This window comes from Clytia hemisphaerica, unplaced genomic scaffold, assembly GCF_902728285.1.
Source record: "Clytia hemisphaerica strain Z4C2 unplaced genomic scaffold, Clytia hemisphaerica genome assembly, whole genome shotgun sequence".
Lineage (NCBI taxonomy): Eukaryota > Metazoa > Cnidaria > Hydrozoa > Leptothecata > Clytiidae > Clytia > Clytia hemisphaerica.
In genome coordinates, this window is record NW_027104211.1 from 400,372 (window position 1) to 419,315 (window position 18,944).

Below are 18,944 nucleotides of genomic sequence, written 5' to 3' on the forward strand. Positions count from 1 at the left end.
ATTCTGTCTATTTGCAAAAAAAACTGAATCCTCAGCGAAACATCTGATTGCAAAATCTAAACAGTATAATTGTTTATCATCCCACCATCGGCTGAAGAGCATTTTCTAGGAAACGAGGCACGTTAAAGCAAGTCAACAGTCTCGAGCAATCAGCGTGATTATACGTCAAAAAAATGTTCTACATCTTTTAAATCATGTGATAATTTGACAATGGTAAACGTCTAACCCAGCCCGAGGATTGGCTTCAAAATAAAATTTTAAACAACAATCCTGAGCGAAATGCTAAATGGTGCGACTTTAGTAGAATCTAAGCTTAGCCCATACCTTCTTACACTCAGTTTGATTTTACTAGTAACTAGAAGATAGGAACTCGAAATTTTAGTTTTTCTCGTAAGCAATGAGACTAATGTTTCTAACTTTCACTTGATATTTTTTTCCCAACTGGGGGTAAGAGTCAATATATAGTTATGCTTTTATTGAAGGATTCATGAACAGTAGTGAAAAACTTTAAAACCAAAATATAAAAATCAATCAAGCACTTGCAGCTCCAACCAACCAAAACCACCGAATGTTTCAAAGAAAATGTCCAAAGCCAAAGTGGAAGCAAAGGTCTAACTAGATTAACACGCTAACGACTTTAATTACCTATTAAAAACATAAGAGAAATCTTGAAATTGGCTATCACAATTAATTTGGTGTTTATTCGATTAATTTATATACGATAATGACTTGTCACGATTTCATTATAAGGGGCAGACACCGGCGTGACAAAGACTGAGGGAAACCGTAAATTCATGGGGAAACAGAACTTCCTCTCTTTTAATTTTAATTGACCGCAAACAAGGATCGAAATTCCAAAAATCAAAAGTAATTTTACGGTAAAGAGAAACGCTCACTATATGTTAATTCAACAGGGTAAAAAGAACTGAAAATTAGAAATCTTAATTCAATTTATATTCATAAAATTTTAAGTAAGTTTACAACGACATCCACACTTCCATAAAATCTACAAAAATGGTGGAAAAGTCATGAAAATTGGAAGGATTTTACTTTACCATGTGATGTTTATGTTTTTACCCAAAAAGCACGATTGAAAAAAATATTCGAAAAATTTAAAGAAGTTTCATAAGAGTTAGAGAAACTTCTAAGCAATAGCTCTAGATTGAAAAGAATAAGTCGGAGAAAATTTTTGTCAGTGGGATATTTTGCCTTTCCCGTTCGAAAAGGCTTGGGTTATAGTATTTGGTTATATGTAGCTCACAAGAGGTAGTTAAGAAATAATACTGTAGTTTACGAAAACCATTTTTCTCGTTTTTACAATCGGGCCATGGAGGATATTAAACTTTGATTTTTTTCCTGCACTGTTTTCCAACCAAATTTGATTCACAAAGTGAATTATTTTCAGGGTTGATTCTTTCAGCTTTCGGCTAAGTTGTGTTTAAGTACTTTAACATTTCAACTTTTTTTCATAGTAACGTAACGAAAAAGCGAAATTAGGAACTTTGTATTTACCCAATCTTTTCCCGTTGATGTGGCCCCCAAGTTATTTTGATTCCCCTACCCCTTAGCTTTCCAAAAATGTATAACAAGTGCTTTGACTAAAAAAATCGAGCGACCTCAAAAAAACGAACAAATTTCCCCCTACTAGGATGTCTTCGGAATGACTTGTGGTTATGCAAATCCTTAAAGTAGACATCTCAGTGTACGTCAAAGAAGAATTAGAGGTTGAAGCTCTTTAAGTGCAAATGCTATATATACCTTTTTTTGGATAAAGGAGGTGGCTTTTAAGGGAAGTGACTGAAATTTAACAAAATGAATTTCCAAACCTTTAACGCTAAGACTTTCAAAACATATTTGTAGAACCTAGACTTAAAACGTAAATTTAGAGGAGCAGTTTTTGAGGAGAAATTTTCTTGAACTTACCAAGAGAATAAGTAACTGCTTGTTAGAAATAAAGAGAAAAATAAAGAATACTACAGTTGACGCTCTCTAATTCGACGTTCTACTATTCGATAGGCTCCCTTATTCGATGAAATTTCAAGTCCCTGTCAACAAAAAACTCTCATAAACGACGCTCTATTATTCGATAAGCTCCCTTATTCGATGAAAATTCAATTCCCCTTGAAGATCGAATTAGAGAGCGTCAACTGTATAACATAACTTTTATAGAATTTTTTCCCGATATTCGCGATGTTACTTGGGCTCGTAGTACGTAGTGTGACAATAGACGTTTTCATAAATTACGTTACGAGCAATGCTTATCTCTTTTTCAAAATATTACTATGGCAACTTGTTATGGGAGTCAATAAGAAGTTTACTCTAAACATAAAACAAGCTAGATGCTGAATGGACCTACCTGATTATGAAAGTTAGATAGTAATGCGAGGAGAAAAATGAAAAAAATCAGTCAGAAAATATAGCGTTTAGCGAAAATGCATAACGCAAAAAATTCATCATTGATTGTTGATGGGGGGACAGGGAAGTGTTGTAGGGAAAATATGAATAGAAAGTTCTGGTCGCAAAAATCAGTTTTATTGAGAATTGAATCATGCTTGACGGTGAGCATTGTTATCAATAATGTTTTTTTTTTAAAACATAGAAATGAATGTAAGGAAAAAATCCAATGAAACTCTACAAACACGGCGATTTCCGGCATTTTCAACCGGAAAAAAATTTTCTCCAAAATCGAACTCCGCCATGTTTTGGGCATTGTTAATACGCATCTTTGAGCAAAAAATCAGAAAAAACCAATGATAAAATCTTGAGAAAATGCCAAAAAGCATTTTCGGTCGGAAAAAAATGTTTTTTGAAAATCGGGCTTCGCCACATTTTAGGTATTTAGATATTGTGCAAAAAATCAGAAAAAAGTAATGACAGGATTTTGCACAAAGTCCCAAAAAACCCTATTTTTAGGCAGTTTTTGGCCCAAATTTGCCCAAGTATATTTTTTTTCGAAAATCGGGCTCCGTCACATTTTAGGCATTGCCATTATGCATCATTGTGCAAAAAATCAGGAAAAACTAATCATCCAATCTCGAGAAAAGTTGGTAACGAACTAACGGACGAACAAACGGACGAACAGAGGTTAATTTATAGGGGTAGGTCCAATAACACCTAAAGACTCAAGAGATTTAATCACCTTGGTAATAGTATCAAAACGAGGCAGTCGTTGCACTTAAAGTTATTCATGAAAGGTCTATTCGGAAGAAAATGGCTATAAAACTGTCCCATTATTATTTACGTCAACAGTTAAATGTTCTTTTAAACTACCACTTAAAATGATGTAAATTAGAATCTTGATACAGAATCGAACCATGAAATCATTGTGAAATGCGTTAAGAGATTTTATCTCTAAATGCAAGAACCTTCTTAACACCTTCAAAATCTAAAATAATATGGATGTTAAACAGCAAGTTTTTGAAGGGCGAAGAATTCGCAAACTGGACCAATTAAATGTCCGGACAAAGATTTGAGCGGGTATAATAATATTGGCCCAGTGTGTAAAACCCGTTTAATAAAAATATTTTGTATTAGCTAGTAGGTTTCAGGAAATATTTCTTGGCGATTGGAAGTTCACGTGCACTTCCTGCAAATGGTGGCATTACTGCTCAATCATACGAAGCCTATGTACCAGTGAAGTTTTATTTTGAGTTAGGGAATATTCAAACTCATTTGCATAGCCCTAGGAATGAATCATAAAAAATCTTATACTATTTATTAACTTTTAAGAAAAAATGCAAAAAAGAAAATCATTATAAGGACATACACATTAAAAAGTCTGATGAAGTTTGTAGAAGAAATTTAAAATGATAGACACAGACCAATCATAAACATTATAATCGGTAAGGGTTGGACTGAAGATCAGGTTCTCTCCCCCAAAGAGGGAGTGTTTGAGACTCGACTTGCCTGATAAGGTTCGAAGTTTTACTTCGCCTTTGAGGTTTTCTGATGGAACGTTTTTGTATGAGCTCATTACAAAATAGAAAAGAAAAACATTAGCGCTAGTGATTAATAATCCTGAGAGGTTTGAGGTGGTCGTTGTTGTAACACAATCACTACTAATATACGATCAAGAAGAATTACCTATAAGAAACCTTTTAAAAGAATTGACCGAATACATCTGTTGGTGCTAAATCAATAGCTACATTCTAAAAACCCTTCAAGTGCCACGGTCTTTTTTTACAAGAAAATCACTAGTTCAAACTTTAAAGGCTTAATCAAAAAACGGTCAAAATCTGAAAAAGGGGGATTTTGTCAAATTTTTGCATTTTTTGACTTTTTGGCTTAAAATCTCGCTGGAAAGACTCAATTTTGAATTTTCTTTTTTTGCTTGACCATGGAGCACAATCCAATTCCTACGCGTTAGACCAAAAATGACGATTTCTTACTCAAACTGGGCATTACAGGAGGGCCCTCCTATATAGCCCATGTCCAAAATACTCGATATTAGCACTTTAAGGGCTAAATAGAAATTTACAGATCAAGCTCTCAAAATTTGGTGGACCAATTAGAAATGAATATGCAATTTTAAGTGTTCATTTTATCCCAGCCTAAAGATCAGAGGTAAACGATAATCAGGGTGTGAGTGTTTTTAATTGGGATTTAGGACACACGATCGAAATTATCAATTAAATTTATGGAGGTGACATTCAAGGCTTAAACAAACCTTCAGACTAAAGTTTATGACAAAACCTTAATAACATCTGATGCTTATAAAAAGTAAAGTAAAAGTATCATTAAGTAACCTGATCCACCATTATAAATGGGAACTTCTTTACCAGTCCCTTTTTATTATTACTGCGCTTCATGAAAGAGAATCATTATGAAACGTAACAATAACACAAGAAATAAGGTTTCACCTTTCACAGGTCGTAAACGAAAATTGAAATGTCATTAACGAATAATATGAGGCTTTTCGCAAGAGTCTATTGGCTTTATAATGGTAGCAAAATTGCTAACACCCGTTCATTTTCTCACCTCATTTCATCGATTAGCTTGAAAGAGGAAACACGCAAAAGAAAATATCTTGCTTCATTATGTATTCTTTTCTCCAAATTTTTATCTTAATGATAATTTCAAAGTTAGATATTTCCCAAAAGAGGTTTTAAATAACTAAATTCTAACTACTTCATCACCATTTCCTTCATCAATATTTCGAAGAAATTTTAGTATGTTAGAATTACAGTTGACGCACTCTCTAATTCAAATTTCAAGAAGAATTAGATTTTCATTGAATAAGGGAGCCTAAAGAAGTTTCTCGCTGACAGTGGCTTTCAATACATACAGTTTAAACTCTCTAATTTGATCTTCAAGGGGAATTCGTCGAATAAGGGAGCGTCGTTTATGAGATTTTCTTGTTGACGGGGACTTTAAATTTCATCGAATAAGGGAGCCTATCGAATGGTTCAAACGTCGAATTAGAGAGCGTCAACTGTATAACCAAACAATGGAGCGTATCGAATAGTAGAGAACGTCGAAATAGAGAGTATCAACTGTATGATAAATTTTTCAACAAAAGACTAACGCTAACCTTAACAACCAAATTAACATTACAAAACATAGATATAATTCATAAAAGATAAGTATGGGCTTGTCATTGATGATTTTACATGAAAATGTAATCAGATACGTTGAAAATAAATCCAACACAGTGATTTCATTAAAAAAAATTATGTGATTTTCTTTTTGATAAGTACACGTCATTACCTCAAAATCCTCTCTCTGTTCGTGTTTTGGAAGTTGTTAAAAGGTCGAGGTTTTGATGACTTTTAGAAAAAAACAACATTGAAATAACAATCCGTAGCGCTTTATTGACACATCATTAACATTTTAAGAGAATTAAAAAAAAAATGATGAACTAAGAAAATAGTGTGGTATTTCGAAATCCAATTTTCTACAATTTTTTTGTCTCCGGTAATTTTTTTCTGACTATTATTGAAATTTTAATAACACAAAGTGTTGTACCCTTTGATCTTGATGGAACAAATAATGAAAATTATGACGTCATTATTTATCATCAAAGTATTTCGGACAGTAAATAATTGATTGATTCATGCCAAAACGTGATTCGGTGCGTAATGCTTTTAATGCTTTCGGTTTTGAGTAATCAGGCAAATTATTCACAGTGGTGGCCTTGAGACAAAATAATCAGACTTTGCCGAGTTTGTTTTCCCAAAGTTCAGTTAATTCGATATTATAATAAAAAAGAAAATCAACTCACTTTATATCTGACCAAAGGATTTAGAATTCTTCCAACGCCAAATTACAAAACAAGATGGGAAGCAGTTGCAATTATGAGACCAAAGTCCATCCAATTGGGCATTCCATTTTATTCTCATTTTTTTAATATCTGATAACAAAGAAAAGATGTAAAGAAGGCAGTATACCGAAAAAACGCAGAGCAGAACAAAATAGACATAACATCACTCTTAATGCCATGAAGGGACTTGAGTATATAAGTGTAAATCAGGTCAAAATATCTGTATTTGTGATAACCCATCCAAACCCCCTTTAATTATAATGATAGCTGTTCTTTTCTTGTTAGCCTGTACACAAACCCAAAACCTGTGCTACGATAATTGTGAGATACACTCTGGTACAGAGTATATTCTTATGGACCTCGGTAAAAGTATGATGATATAAAATGGCCTCGCCCAGTGAGAAATAGTTCGTTTTACCTAGAAAAATACCTCATAGGGTCCAATCGAACAGATGGTACCTGTTAACGATACATATTTCGCCAAAACTAATGAACTACCAAGGGGTGGATCTGGTTAGACAGTTGGACAGAAAATTCGCTTTCTTTATCAAAATGAATGCAAAGAGATTTTTGAAAATTGAAAAAATTATCCTAGCTATATCAATGGTAAACAATAAACAATAGATATAATTTTTTGATCGAAAAATAAAAAAAAGTTGTGGCAAAATCATGACGATTCCAATATCTAAAACCGTAAATTAATTTCTACAAATTTCTTAGATTAACCTATAGTAAAAACGAAAAAATACAAAAGAATTCTATACAAGATGTCTCGGAAAAGAGCATTATATCTAAGAGTGGATTAAATAAATTCCAATTGTCATTTCGGATGCTAAATCAAATTTTCGCATCGAAATCGCCACTCTTAGATTCTATTTGAGTTTGAACGATTGTTTAAAAAGAAAGATGTTGCCTAACCATTCTCCAAAACATCTTGCTGCTATATACTTTTTAAATAAATATTCATTAAAAAATTGAAATTGAAAAATTATCGAGCTCCCTATTAAACCTTGTATTTTGTTAAAGAGAATCTAACAGCTCTTTGGTTTCTGTTGCCTTATTCTTGATGATGTCTTCGCCATGTTTGCTGAGAATCTCAAAAACTTCATCAACACCATTGGATACCAGTAAGTCTTTTCCTCCATCTGAAAATGGAACACAACAAATTCAGTATGATCTCTTGTAGGTCAAAATAAGTCATCGGATTAACTATAAACATAAAAGTTATTGGTATGACGTTTTAGTTACAACACAAGAAACATGAAACAAAAACACAAACAGATACACATTTTAAAAGATTTTAAGAATATTGTTGACTAGAGCAAATGCCTGGAAACCTTGTTTTAGGAAAAAGATTACACCTCTTTACTAAGGGGTGATCCAATAAAAGCAAGATCTAAGCTTACGCACGATATTAAAAAGCTGGTAACTTACTTATGCTCATGACAGCTTGAAAACAAGTCAGTCCATTGAAGCAAGTTTGTGCTTGTACCTCTGGTTTTTTCAACAATGTGAACACTTTTGGCACACATTCTTTTTCTTTAAATAAGTCTATACAATCTATAATAAATTTAAAGTGTGTTTCAATACTCATCGCGGAAATATATTCAAGCACCTCGTGCATGTCCATAAAATCAGTGAATTCTAATGAACCTTAAAGCTTAAAGTGAATCGCTAGAAAATAGCAACATTGTTTCCATGCAGGATCAGTTATCCCACCCTATTTAATAGCAAGTTTATGTAATTTATGACTGAAGCGATTTGGAACAACCCGCAGTTGCGACCCACAAAATCGAGGATGGTAAAAATGCTGATTGACCGTCGTCCTCAGTCAGTCATGGTGTAGACAAATTAGAACCTTACCATCTCCGTCGCAGAAAAACACACATACATAAACTTAGTGAACATACCTGGCATGTTTGCAGCAATCATGATAAGAGCGATCAAACCTTCACTTTGCATGATAGTATGCTCTGACAACAATAAAGCTAATATGGTATCCAAAACTGTGGCACTCTTCAAGATGCCTTTTATTGTAACTGAAAAGATAAACAGAAAGATCCAGGTTTACATCTTTGAACAATATTGTATAGTCTAGTACAATCACCAGATCCTAGAAATCCATTCTACAGTTTCTTTTCAAAATCATAAAGCTTTATGACATAATCAAAGATGCAGTTTTATTCCACGAGAAAATATATTTTGAAGTATGCAGTACATTCTGAGTCAGTTTTGTTAATCTATGCCCTAGCCTTTTTAATTTGTGTAGCATTTTACCTTCAGAACTACTGTACTTGATTGCAGCAGCCAGGAGACGTTGACTTTCAGCAGGTACTGATGACACAACTGATGTTCCAGCAAGTTCCAATACTTTGTCCACTAGTGCTTTGTTCAAACAGATTGAAGATGATAATTCAATGTTGTCTGAAAATGATAATGAAATCTGTGAGATTATAATATTCATAGTAATCAAATTTGCACCAAAAAAATTTGAATGTACTTTACACCTTAATTGTGTGGTAAAGTGGTAAACTATGAGTTTAAGCCAGTTATGCGTGCTTACATCAAATTTTGCATTCTATTGTTATTGAACATTTCATACCTGATTATTTTAAAGTATAACACAGTGTTATGGCCCAATAGTGAAATTTTAAAACGTAAGAACCTCTTCAATACCTTGTACAAGGAGTCGAAGTATTGCCAATGCTTTGAATTGAGCTGCTAGGCTGTCACTTTCCATGATATATGATATGGCCATCGTGTGTAGGCCAGCTTTGTACAGTATCTTTTTATTGTGGACTGAAAAGAGAAAAAAAGAACAGTAATGATAGGAACAATAATGGTTACTCTTGTCTATTGCCATCAAAATTTTGATAATTGATAGAGCAATGCGAGGGTTTTCCTTTTTCAAAATTGCATTATTGCATGAAAGCTTAAAGACACCCTTGTCCCGTAATGCTAATTCTTTTGTGGCGTCTTAAAACGAGTGATGGTTTGAATAGAGATTCACTCAAAATAATTATTTTACAAAAAGACTATAGTTTAACTTACCTGGTATGCATAAATTCCGTAAGCAAGCTCCATAAGCTTGTGCTCTATCACTGAAGCTCTGAAAAAGAAAATGCATTATGAGATAATTTCACGACACTAACTTTTAGAAATAACCTAACATCAGAAAACAAAATGTATTTGTACAAGTATTGAATTATTTCATATTTAGTAGATTTGTATCAAAACAATTATAGCACATCCTAGAAAGCTAGTATTAAAATTTTCTTTGAAGAAACTAAAGGCAAAATTTGCTCAAAGCAGCATAATTATACTTCATCTTTCAAATTTTCGGTCATAACGTTGATCAGATTTTCATGGATTCCAATCCTCACAATGTCGTTACAAGTCTCCTCTAAAATAACAATTGATTTGAGTTAAATCTTCGTAAAATGGGGGATAAATTAATAGTGTAAGCAAATATATTATAAGATAAATTAATTCATCAGCATTAGCCTTTCCGCCTTTTTTAACAGAACCACATTACTTTGATGAGAATTTTCAAGGTCCATTGAAAAATGAAAGAGATTCTGGAAATTCATTCGCCTAAAAAGAAAGACAAAACCATTGAGAATTAATTCCACTGAATTGACTTTTCAGCTCTCTATAGACCTCACCCCCATCAATATCAATAGGCTTCTTCTGGTGAAAACAAACATTTTTAAGGCAGTCAGAAAAGTAGCAAATAGTATCAGAAAATAAAACGAAGTGCTCTCTCTCACCATCCCTAGCATAGTTTCCTAGAGCCAAACCAGCAGATACTTGGATATGCTTATTGGGTGATTGAATCCAGCTGGAAAAGCGTTTCAAAAAGTCTGGGTCAGATTTCTTCAATACATTAAAGCTTTCCTCTAGAAGAAAAAACAAATCATATAGAGGATAATCAGGCCTGGAGGATAATGAGACACCAAAGTGACTAGTGTTTAGGTCACAAAATTAAGTGCTGCTTACCCAAAAGTTAGCCCCTTAAAAAATGTCAGAAACAGACTTGATTCTGTTTCACAAACGAATACTCCATGATAGAAACAGTAGCGTGGTGGATCGACCAAAATTTGGGCAAACTGGGGAGGCAACTGCCCCTCCTGCCCCCACACTACTAGATAAAAACAGACAAGCATCTATCTGTAAAAATCAGTAAATCATACAACAAAGGTCTTTTTCTCACGTACCCCCAGAGGTTAATACCACAACAAAATCAGCCATTTCCTTAGTTACATCATCAATCTCTGTCTCCTTGAAGTTTGCCCTGTTTTCAATGATCTTTGAAATCTCAGTAAAACTATCACATTGGTTCAAATACTTTTTACCAGGTTCTAAAAATTGACATTATAACATTTAAATATGATTGTGCAATGCTGTGTATGACTACCGCACAAAGCACCAGTTTAAAAATCTCTCAAGTCCCCTAGGGAAATTTTTCAACAGGGAACCCCCCTTGATGATTTTCCTATGTATAGATTATCTGGAATACATCTAAGGAAGCTATATTTTTTTTGGAATCGACAATTACTCTCAAGTCGTCAGGTCTTTTAATTATCTAAAACTAATATTGGTGATAATTCATATCATCCTGACTCTTTGATTTGGCGTCAAAAGGTCAAACTAAGATGTTCCTTATGACTTGGTTAAGAGTTTTAAAAAAGATAAGAGGGTCATGTGAGATGATATAATGATTGGCATTGAGATTTATTTATAGCAAAAAAAACTACCTTGGTTAGATACTTCTTTTAAGAGATTTTGAAAGATCAGTTTTGTTGTCTCATCAGATGCTACATTAAGCAACTTAACAACAAGTTTGAGAACACCACTATCGTATAAATTCTGTAAACCATAATCTATAAAAAGATAAAGAAGTGTAGTTTTGAGTCAGTTTGATCATCATAAGGACAGCGCTAAATTCGAATTTCCTACTGAAAACTTTTTTAAGCCCAAACCCGTCCTGTATACATCAGTTTATAAAATAAGGAGGATGGGACTAAGTGCTTTAAAAAGTTACATACCATTTTCTCCTAACGAAGATAGCCCTGAGAGAGTGACTGATGCAATCTTTGTATCTTTAGAATGAAACTTTGCAAGATATCTCCACAGTACATTCATTGCATTTTCATTCAAAAATGCTTTATGGACAGTTTCTATGGAAAAAAGAAAGATTTTAGGACGAATTGATAATTTTGCTTTAATAAAACTTTTGATGTTATGTTTTTAAAATAAAGAGGTCTGAAAACGTTAGAAGCATAAAATGATACCAGAGATTTTGAGTTTTCCACAATTTTAAAGATACTTTTTCAGCTTAATGGTAATTATTTTCGACGAAATGCTAGAGAACCTCATTTATTTACTACATAGCACCTATCAAGAAAATCTTATTCTAAAATTTTACAGTCCTGGATTTGAGTACGGGACATTTTTCGCATTTTACACTTACCACTGTCAACAACAAGATTTTGAATACAACTACATGCAGGACATACCAAGTTGTTCCAAGCAGCATCATCTTTATCAATAATCTCTTCAGCTTTCGACAAGAGTTTCTTCACACCCTCAAATTCACAGAATATAGATTTTGCATCCTCTAGAAGTTCCAAATAGAGAAGTTATTTATGTACAATTAATAATTAAAAATAATATCAACTAAAGGTTTCAACCAACAGAAATAATTTCTGAGACAAAGCCTATACAAAATTTGAATGATCTAGCTCTATCTTGAAGGAACGGTAGCAATTAAAGCTAGTTTTGAACAGTAGCAATTGAAGCTAGCTTTGAAAAGAAAATAATAAAGAAATTGGTTTACCGTTTTCAGCGCTAATGTTACATAAGCATCTGATAGCTTGCAATACCAGATCTGGCTTGTCATTATTGACAAAGGTAATCAAGTCTTCAAAAAAAGTTTTGTCAGTAAACTTCTGTCTGTTAGATTCTAAGAAAAAGATTAAAAAAAGAGATAACAATTCTATAGATCATATGAATTTACTTTTTATTTAAAAGTAGGTGCTCTCATAGCAATTTATAAAGTTTTTACAGACAGATCTTTTAAAATTGTGATAATTTGAATTATTCTGATTTCACAGTCAAAACATTACATATTGATAACACTCACCAACTCTAGACAAATCTGCAATCAGCTCCAACAATTTGACTTTATCAGAATCATTTTTGAGTAATTGCTTTAATTTATCAGCTTCCTCAGTAGTAACACCAACTTCCTCCTCTAAAATATTGACAAAATTATAACGATTTGGTGCGATTGAAAAAGTTTAAGTGAATCGAGAGAAAGTTTGATTGTATTCAATTTATCGACAAAGGAGATAATGATCCTTTTAGATCTTTTAGTTAAGTTGAACAAAGCCAAAAGTAATGAAAATAGACATGGGTTACATACCTGGATTGAGGGAATCTATTAAGCTTTGAAGTTCTTCAGTTTTGCCAGTGGTAGTTGAAAGTTGATCATTGAATTTAGTCATTATTTTAATAATTATTTTCTCTGTAGGAAAACAATTTCAATATTAGCAGTGGAATACATTGAAAACATTGAAAAAACAATACCAGTAACTGTGTTCCAAGTAACTGGCTTTACTTATAAAGAGCAAGTTGACAGATGAAAACAGTAACTGTAACAGTGACATAATTGATTTGACAAAAGTCGAAAGCATAAAATAAAGAACATAATCAAAAATATTTTTAGAAAGTTTTTCTTCAAAAATAAAAAACAACAACCCTAAAGATAACATCAATTTATAGTTTCATTACAGCTGAAGGAATTATGTCCATTTGAGTAGAAATATTCCAGTTGTTTTATATTATTCTCAGGGAGTGAGAAAAGATTTTCTTCACAAGTTCGTGCACACTTAAATCTTTCATCCTGAATTCTGTTTGGATAAATTGATGTAAGCCATATCCCTAGTGAAGTATCTTCCCCTTGGTAAAAGTTCAATCTACCATGATTCAGAGCTATCCATTCTACTAGATCTTTTGATAGAAGATAACCTGACCCACATGCAAAAGGAGGGTATGAGACTGCTTGAAAGTCATGTTCAGCCCATTTCCCATGTCTATCAATTGCAAAGTTCTCACGAAAATTACCAATCCATAAATTTGAAATGTTGAACAGCTCAATACTTTTTAAAAATGTCAAGATACCATTTACATTTACATAACAATCATCATCTGTTTTCAGCATGAAACCAAAATCTTGGGTTGATGCCCATTGATAAAACAGAAGCATCTTCCTAGGAAGATTACGGTAAACCTCCTCAGTATCAACAAGTAAAATATCATTAAATTTATCAACCTCAATGCTCAGCTTCTGTTGTTCTTGAGACATTTTAGTCAAGTATGATGAGTTTTTTGATATAGTGCTCAAGTTTGTCAGGATGGACATAGTTGCAACAATAGGGCAACTTTTATGTTTCAAAAAATTGGGTGGAAAATTTCCTGGGTTCTGACCAAATCGTAGTCCATTAATTATACCAAACAATGAGGAGATATTGCAGCTGGATGTGAAATAAAGTGGAGCTATTTCTGAATTCTCAACCACCAAAGAGCCCTTAAACCCTTTCTGAAGAAACAGTTTTTGACAATTTTTGAACCTGAAATTTTCAACAAGTTTTCCTTGTGCAAAGGGGAGGAATAGGATTGCAATAACAGGATCAAAAGTTACTCTATCATATAAAATAACTTTAACACTACTGTTTATCCCATCTCTATTGAAATCCATGAAACCAAGACCAGTTACCTCAACATCGTGCAACAAATCAAAATCAATACCTTGAATAGAGTATTGAAACTCTGAATGTACTGGTTCCTTAATATCTTGATATATATTGTGCAAGTAAGATTCTCCATTTTCAGATCCAGAAGCTTGTTCACATTTGTATTTATCAATCCGAGATTCAAATGGTATTAAACATGGTTGCTTGGCAACTATGAATTTGAATGTAACGCTCTGATTGCCGGCACCTTTCAGAAGACCATTTCTTATGATATCCCTCTGGATGAAATTATCTCTTGAGGAAAGAATCCCAATCAATAATTTGTGTTGTTGGTTCTTCTTATGAAAAACAATGTATGTAAGCAGAGCCAAGATTAAAGCAGTAGCAGCTGTATGCAGCATTAATTTCATCTTTTTACTTTGTAGAAAGTGTATACTCTCAGATGCCTAATAAAAGCCGAGCCGCTTGTAAAATTTTCCATTTATTGCCAACCCCCTGAAACCTTAAAAGGACCCCACATTTATCAAAATTTTCAGATTTTTCCAACCACCTGTTTACTCTGATCACCCTGTTTATTACGCACCTGAGAGTAAAGTGGTGACGGACTGACAAAGTAGTTTTAAATAGTGATTTTAATTTAATGACTCTTCCTCAGAAAGGATCCAAATTTAAAAAAATAAATCGACTGGGCTGAGAAGTCATCCTAAAAAGCTAAGAGCAATTGAGAAAGAAGAAAAAAATAATTAAATGGAATTAAGCATTTTTGAATGCTAGTAGGTTGGAAGCTAATCAATAAACCATAGTAACCTGTGTCATGATCTGGTTGGTAGTCAAACTCAGCTTTAGTGGCCAATACCAAGATTCAGCTGCAAAAGCCCACTTATCTGACTGATAGCGGCCAAGACCCAGTTTCATCAACCAAAACCCAGCTAAAGCTGCTAAAACCCAGCTTTAATTTAGTGACAAACCTTTTGGTTAAAACTTTTGCCCTCAGAAATCCTGTGTCGCAGGCCCCCTGTTAGAGACAAATTCTGGAATGGTCCTTTTCCAAGGTATCTATGTAATCAACTGGTTATGAAAGTTTATAATCAATTGGTTATCGAAAGTAATTAATAATAATCAAAGTACTCGAACGATTATCGAGTCTTTAAAGGGTTGTTAAGAAAGTGATAGAAGACTGACAATTATTTTGAAATTTTGGTACTCGAAATTCGATTGTTAATCGATAAATGGTCGTTTGATTACTTCGATAATCAAATTTATCGATTAGTAGTACTGTCTGACTTGTGATTGCCGCCTAATCGGCTAATGGTTCACAGTTGGGTGTTTAAAGATATAAACTGCAATTGTTGCTCTTTTCGGCAATTATTGCTCTTTTCGGCAATTATTGCCAAAAACGGCAATTTTTTCGGGTGTAGTCTGACACTTTCTAGTCCGACAGTATATAGTCCGAATCTATAAGATATATTTACAATCTAGAAGTTTTTTTTCCGACGTAACTTTTGTCCGTGGACGAAAGATTTTAGAGTGTCGATGTTGAATAAGGGTTTTTCAATGAGATAATATTATTAATATGTTCATTTTGGCGGCATTTTGACATAATAGACCTTTTTTCAAAGAGGATGTCCTGTTGAATAATTATGTAGTCCAGTCATAAAAACAATGATAACAAAAAGAATGCACCGCCTTTAAGAGTCCCTTTTTTTGCTTGTCCAGAATTATGCCATAAGGGTTGTAAAACACAAACTTTAATTCTGCTCCCCCCCCCGCCAAAAGAAGGGTCGTAAAAACAGCTAAATCCAATTTCCTAAGGGGCCCAACCTCAAAGTCGGAACTCGTTGGACTCGTTGTCAGACAAAATTGTTGTCGGAATACTGATGTATTTGTCAAATCCAACGTCGGACATTTTTACTGTCGGACTAGAAAGTGTCAGACTACTGACGACCTCCCATTTTTTCAGCGATGAAATGTTGCTCGCTGCTGAATCAGCAGAAAAATAAAAAAGTAAACAAATGAAAATTGCCGTTTTCGGCAATTATTGCCGTTTTTGGAAGTAAAAATTGATTTTATTATTGAACACACGTGGTATTTGACACCCTCGCGAAAAGAGCAATAATTGCCATTTTTATCTCACCTTAGTTTGATTGCCGTAAAAAAAGGAACAAAACTCAGCTCTGTTTCTTGATCGTCAATTTTCATCATTTTCTGTTGTAATACTCTTGCTTTCAATCCTTGCCTTAAAATCGGAGGTAAGAAAATCTTTCAAAGCTCTCATATCAAGTATCTAGGTATGTTGATTGACTCTCACCTCAACTGGAAAGCGCACACCACTTTTCTGTCATCAAAACTTGCACGAGCCAATGGTATTATATCAAAACTCAGGCACTATGTTTCAACAAAAACCATTGTTAATATCTACTATGCTCTTTTCCATTCTCATTTACAATATGGTTGCCAACAGTCAGGAACAGTCGCCTTATTAGGAGACGCCTCCTGATTAGGAGACCCGTCTCCTAATCAGGAGGTTCACGTCTCCTAATCAGGAGACGGGTGTAATTATCTCGTGAACGAGCAAACTGCGCATGATTTGATTGATCCCAATGGAAAGAGCACAAAAAATTGATACCATATGGTGATTTTCAGAAAAATCCACCGGTGGAATCAATCACAAATTCTAATAATCCATAAGAACCAATCAGAAGTAAGAATCTGTCTTCTGAACAAAAGCGTCTCAAAAAGAAAAATGGCGGACATGAAAAAAATCCAGGGGGGCTTCCTTGTAGTGCTTTATATTAGGATTGTGATCGATTGCACCGAGAAATTTTGATAATTTTTTTAAAACTTTACCAATTCGAGGCTGCTCTTTCCATTAAAACTAGTTTCAAAATGCGCGGAAAAGCCTAAAGCCCTTAAAATTGAGTTCAAAGTTTTATGTCTCCTAATTAGGAGACGGGTCTCCTAATCAAGCGACCCCAAGCGACCTACATGTCTCCTAATCAGGAGACGTCTCCTAATCAGGAGGCGTCTCCTAATAAGGCGACTGTTCCTGACTGGCCAACTTTGGGGACTCACTGATAATACTACATCAAAACCTATCTTTATTCTTCAAAAGAAAGCCTTACGTCTCATGACCTTTAATAACTCTCAATGCCCTTCTTCTCCACTTTTCTCAGATCTTAAAATTCTCAAAATCTTCGACCTTGTCAGATGCCTTTAATATTTCTTTTGTTCACAAATTCTTGAACAACAGATTACCTTTCGATCTCTTGCAATTTTTTAACTTCATTCAGCTTGATGCTGATGGTGATGATAATCAAGGTACCAGAGGAGCAAAATTGAAACTACTTTTTGTTCCTTCCTTTAACACTAAACTTTTGGTAACAAATCATTTACTAAAACCTGCATAACACAATGGAATTGTTTACAGCGATCATACCCTGATATAACCTTGAGCTCATCTGATTATGATATCATTAAATCTCTTGCCTTCACTCACTGTATTGGGGAATACTGAGCACACCCCCTCCCCAACCAAGAAAGCAAAAAAATAAAATAAAAATTCATTCTATTTTTTTATTGCTTCAATTTTTTCGGCACTTAGGTGGCCGCATCTTTTTTGATTAGCTTTTAGCTATAAGGCGGTCTCCTTCCTTTTTATTTTGTTGATTCCGCCTCTTGTATCATTTTCAGATGTGTTAAATAAATACTTACTTACTTACTGTAACTTGATAATTATTTCTCGCATTGGGTACGATATAACCCTCTCCATTTTCATAACATCTGTTTCATCCCTTACGTACTTGTTGTAAAATAAAAAAGATATTGAAAGTACCCGCCATTATGATTTCTATTTCGAAGATTCTACTTTCATTTTGGATAGATATTTAATTCTCAGAATTGTAATGCTCGCCATAGATACTGTTGAAAATGCATTCTGTAAATTAACTGATTTGGACCCATTTAAAAATAGCTTCCAAAAGAACAAATAGCCTCTGCATTTTAGATGATTTCACAGGCTGTTCGTACTTTCCGATTATGCTGTATAAAGAGTGCACATGTGAAAAAGAAGATGAAGAACACGCGGTAAGGTGGACTAGTGGGGTTAGTGAAGTGGGCGTTTTTTTACCAGACTGAGTTACTAGTAGAAAGAAGTCACTGTTGTTTCTATTCATCTATAATTCAGTACTTGGGTGACTTAGAGCAAGCCTTCAGAACCTAGCAATTTACCCTACCGGGTGTAACATACCAGAAATAAGTTTTCAGGCTCTTATTCAAGTGGGGCGCTTATTTTCTTATTTCAGAAATTTGTATATCAACAAATTCGGAATCTGCTTAAACTTCACTGTTTCAAAGGGTTGATTTTTCAAAAAAGGATGAATAAAAGAAAAATTGGAAAAATCCAATTGACAATTTCTATCATTTTATTCTTTTAATCGCTTTCTTTCAAGTATCTACTCAATATCTTATTCAATCAATAACAATATTCGAATAAGCGCCCCTCCTCCCTGGAGGATGGAGGAATTCAAAGGAGGGCGCTTATTCGAGTGGGGCGCTTATAAAATTATTTTAACTAAAAGGGGGTGCTTATTTGAGCAAGGCGCTTATTCGAGGATTTACGGTATTTTCATCCCCTTTGTGGGCCATTCCAGAAAATTATTGTTGAAGACAAATTCTGGAATGGCCCTTTGTATTTTCTTAGAAAAGGCCAGGCCCAATTGATTGTTTGTTTCGTGTCCTATCCTAGAAGCTTTAAAAAATAGGTCAGTCGGTAGCTAAATTCTTCGAGCAATCATACAATCCTGGATTCCAAACGCGAATGTAAAGAAAAAGCCTGACCCCAGATCCACCAAGGCACACGTGCCACAAGCACAATCACAATATCACAAGGGTGTAAGCCAGTTACATTAGTCACACTAGCGTCCCGCAGA

General features: G+C 34.0%; 2 protein-coding genes and 1 long non-coding RNA gene across 4 annotated transcripts in view; all 3 read right to left on the reverse strand.

The window, feature by feature from the left end:
- LOC136815577 (uncharacterized) overlaps window positions 1-6,355 on the reverse strand; it is a 51,125-nt gene extending 44,770 nt beyond the window's left edge. The window contains exon 1 of one of the 2 annotated variants that reach the window (XR_010847739.1): window positions 6,221-6,343. This is a non-coding gene — a long non-coding RNA (uncharacterized lncRNA). Of the gene's footprint in view, window positions 1-6,220 lie in introns of both variants that reach the window. The other variant, XR_010847738.1, reaches the window with a different exon arrangement.
- A 413-nt stretch (window positions 6,356-6,768) lies between these two features.
- Window positions 6,769-12,784, reverse strand: LOC136815620 (rap1 GTPase-GDP dissociation stimulator 1-like). Its single transcript, XM_067072072.1, has 15 exons — window positions 12,687-12,784; window positions 12,405-12,515; window positions 12,099-12,224; window positions 11,733-11,879; window positions 11,308-11,439; window positions 11,017-11,142; window positions 10,477-10,620; window positions 10,030-10,158; window positions 9,583-9,662; window positions 9,311-9,368; window positions 8,936-9,058; window positions 8,537-8,683; window positions 8,170-8,298; window positions 7,694-7,819; window positions 6,769-7,404 (listed from the first exon to the last, which is right to left on the reverse strand). The coding sequence occupies exons 1-15, from the start codon at window positions 12,766-12,768 to the stop codon at window positions 7,280-7,282; spliced, it is 1,785 nt and encodes a 594-aa protein (XP_066928173.1). The 5' UTR covers window positions 12,769-12,784; the 3' UTR covers window positions 6,769-7,279.
- A 196-nt stretch (window positions 12,785-12,980) lies between these two features.
- On the reverse strand, window positions 12,981-15,403 carry LOC136815579 (UDP-GalNAc:beta-1,3-N-acetylgalactosaminyltransferase 2-like). Its single transcript, XM_067072031.1, has one exon. The coding sequence runs from the start codon at window positions 14,424-14,426 to the stop codon at window positions 13,035-13,037; it is 1,392 nt and encodes a 463-aa protein (XP_066928132.1). The 5' UTR covers window positions 14,427-15,403; the 3' UTR covers window positions 12,981-13,034.
- Window positions 15,404-18,944: the final 3,541 nt, after the last annotated feature.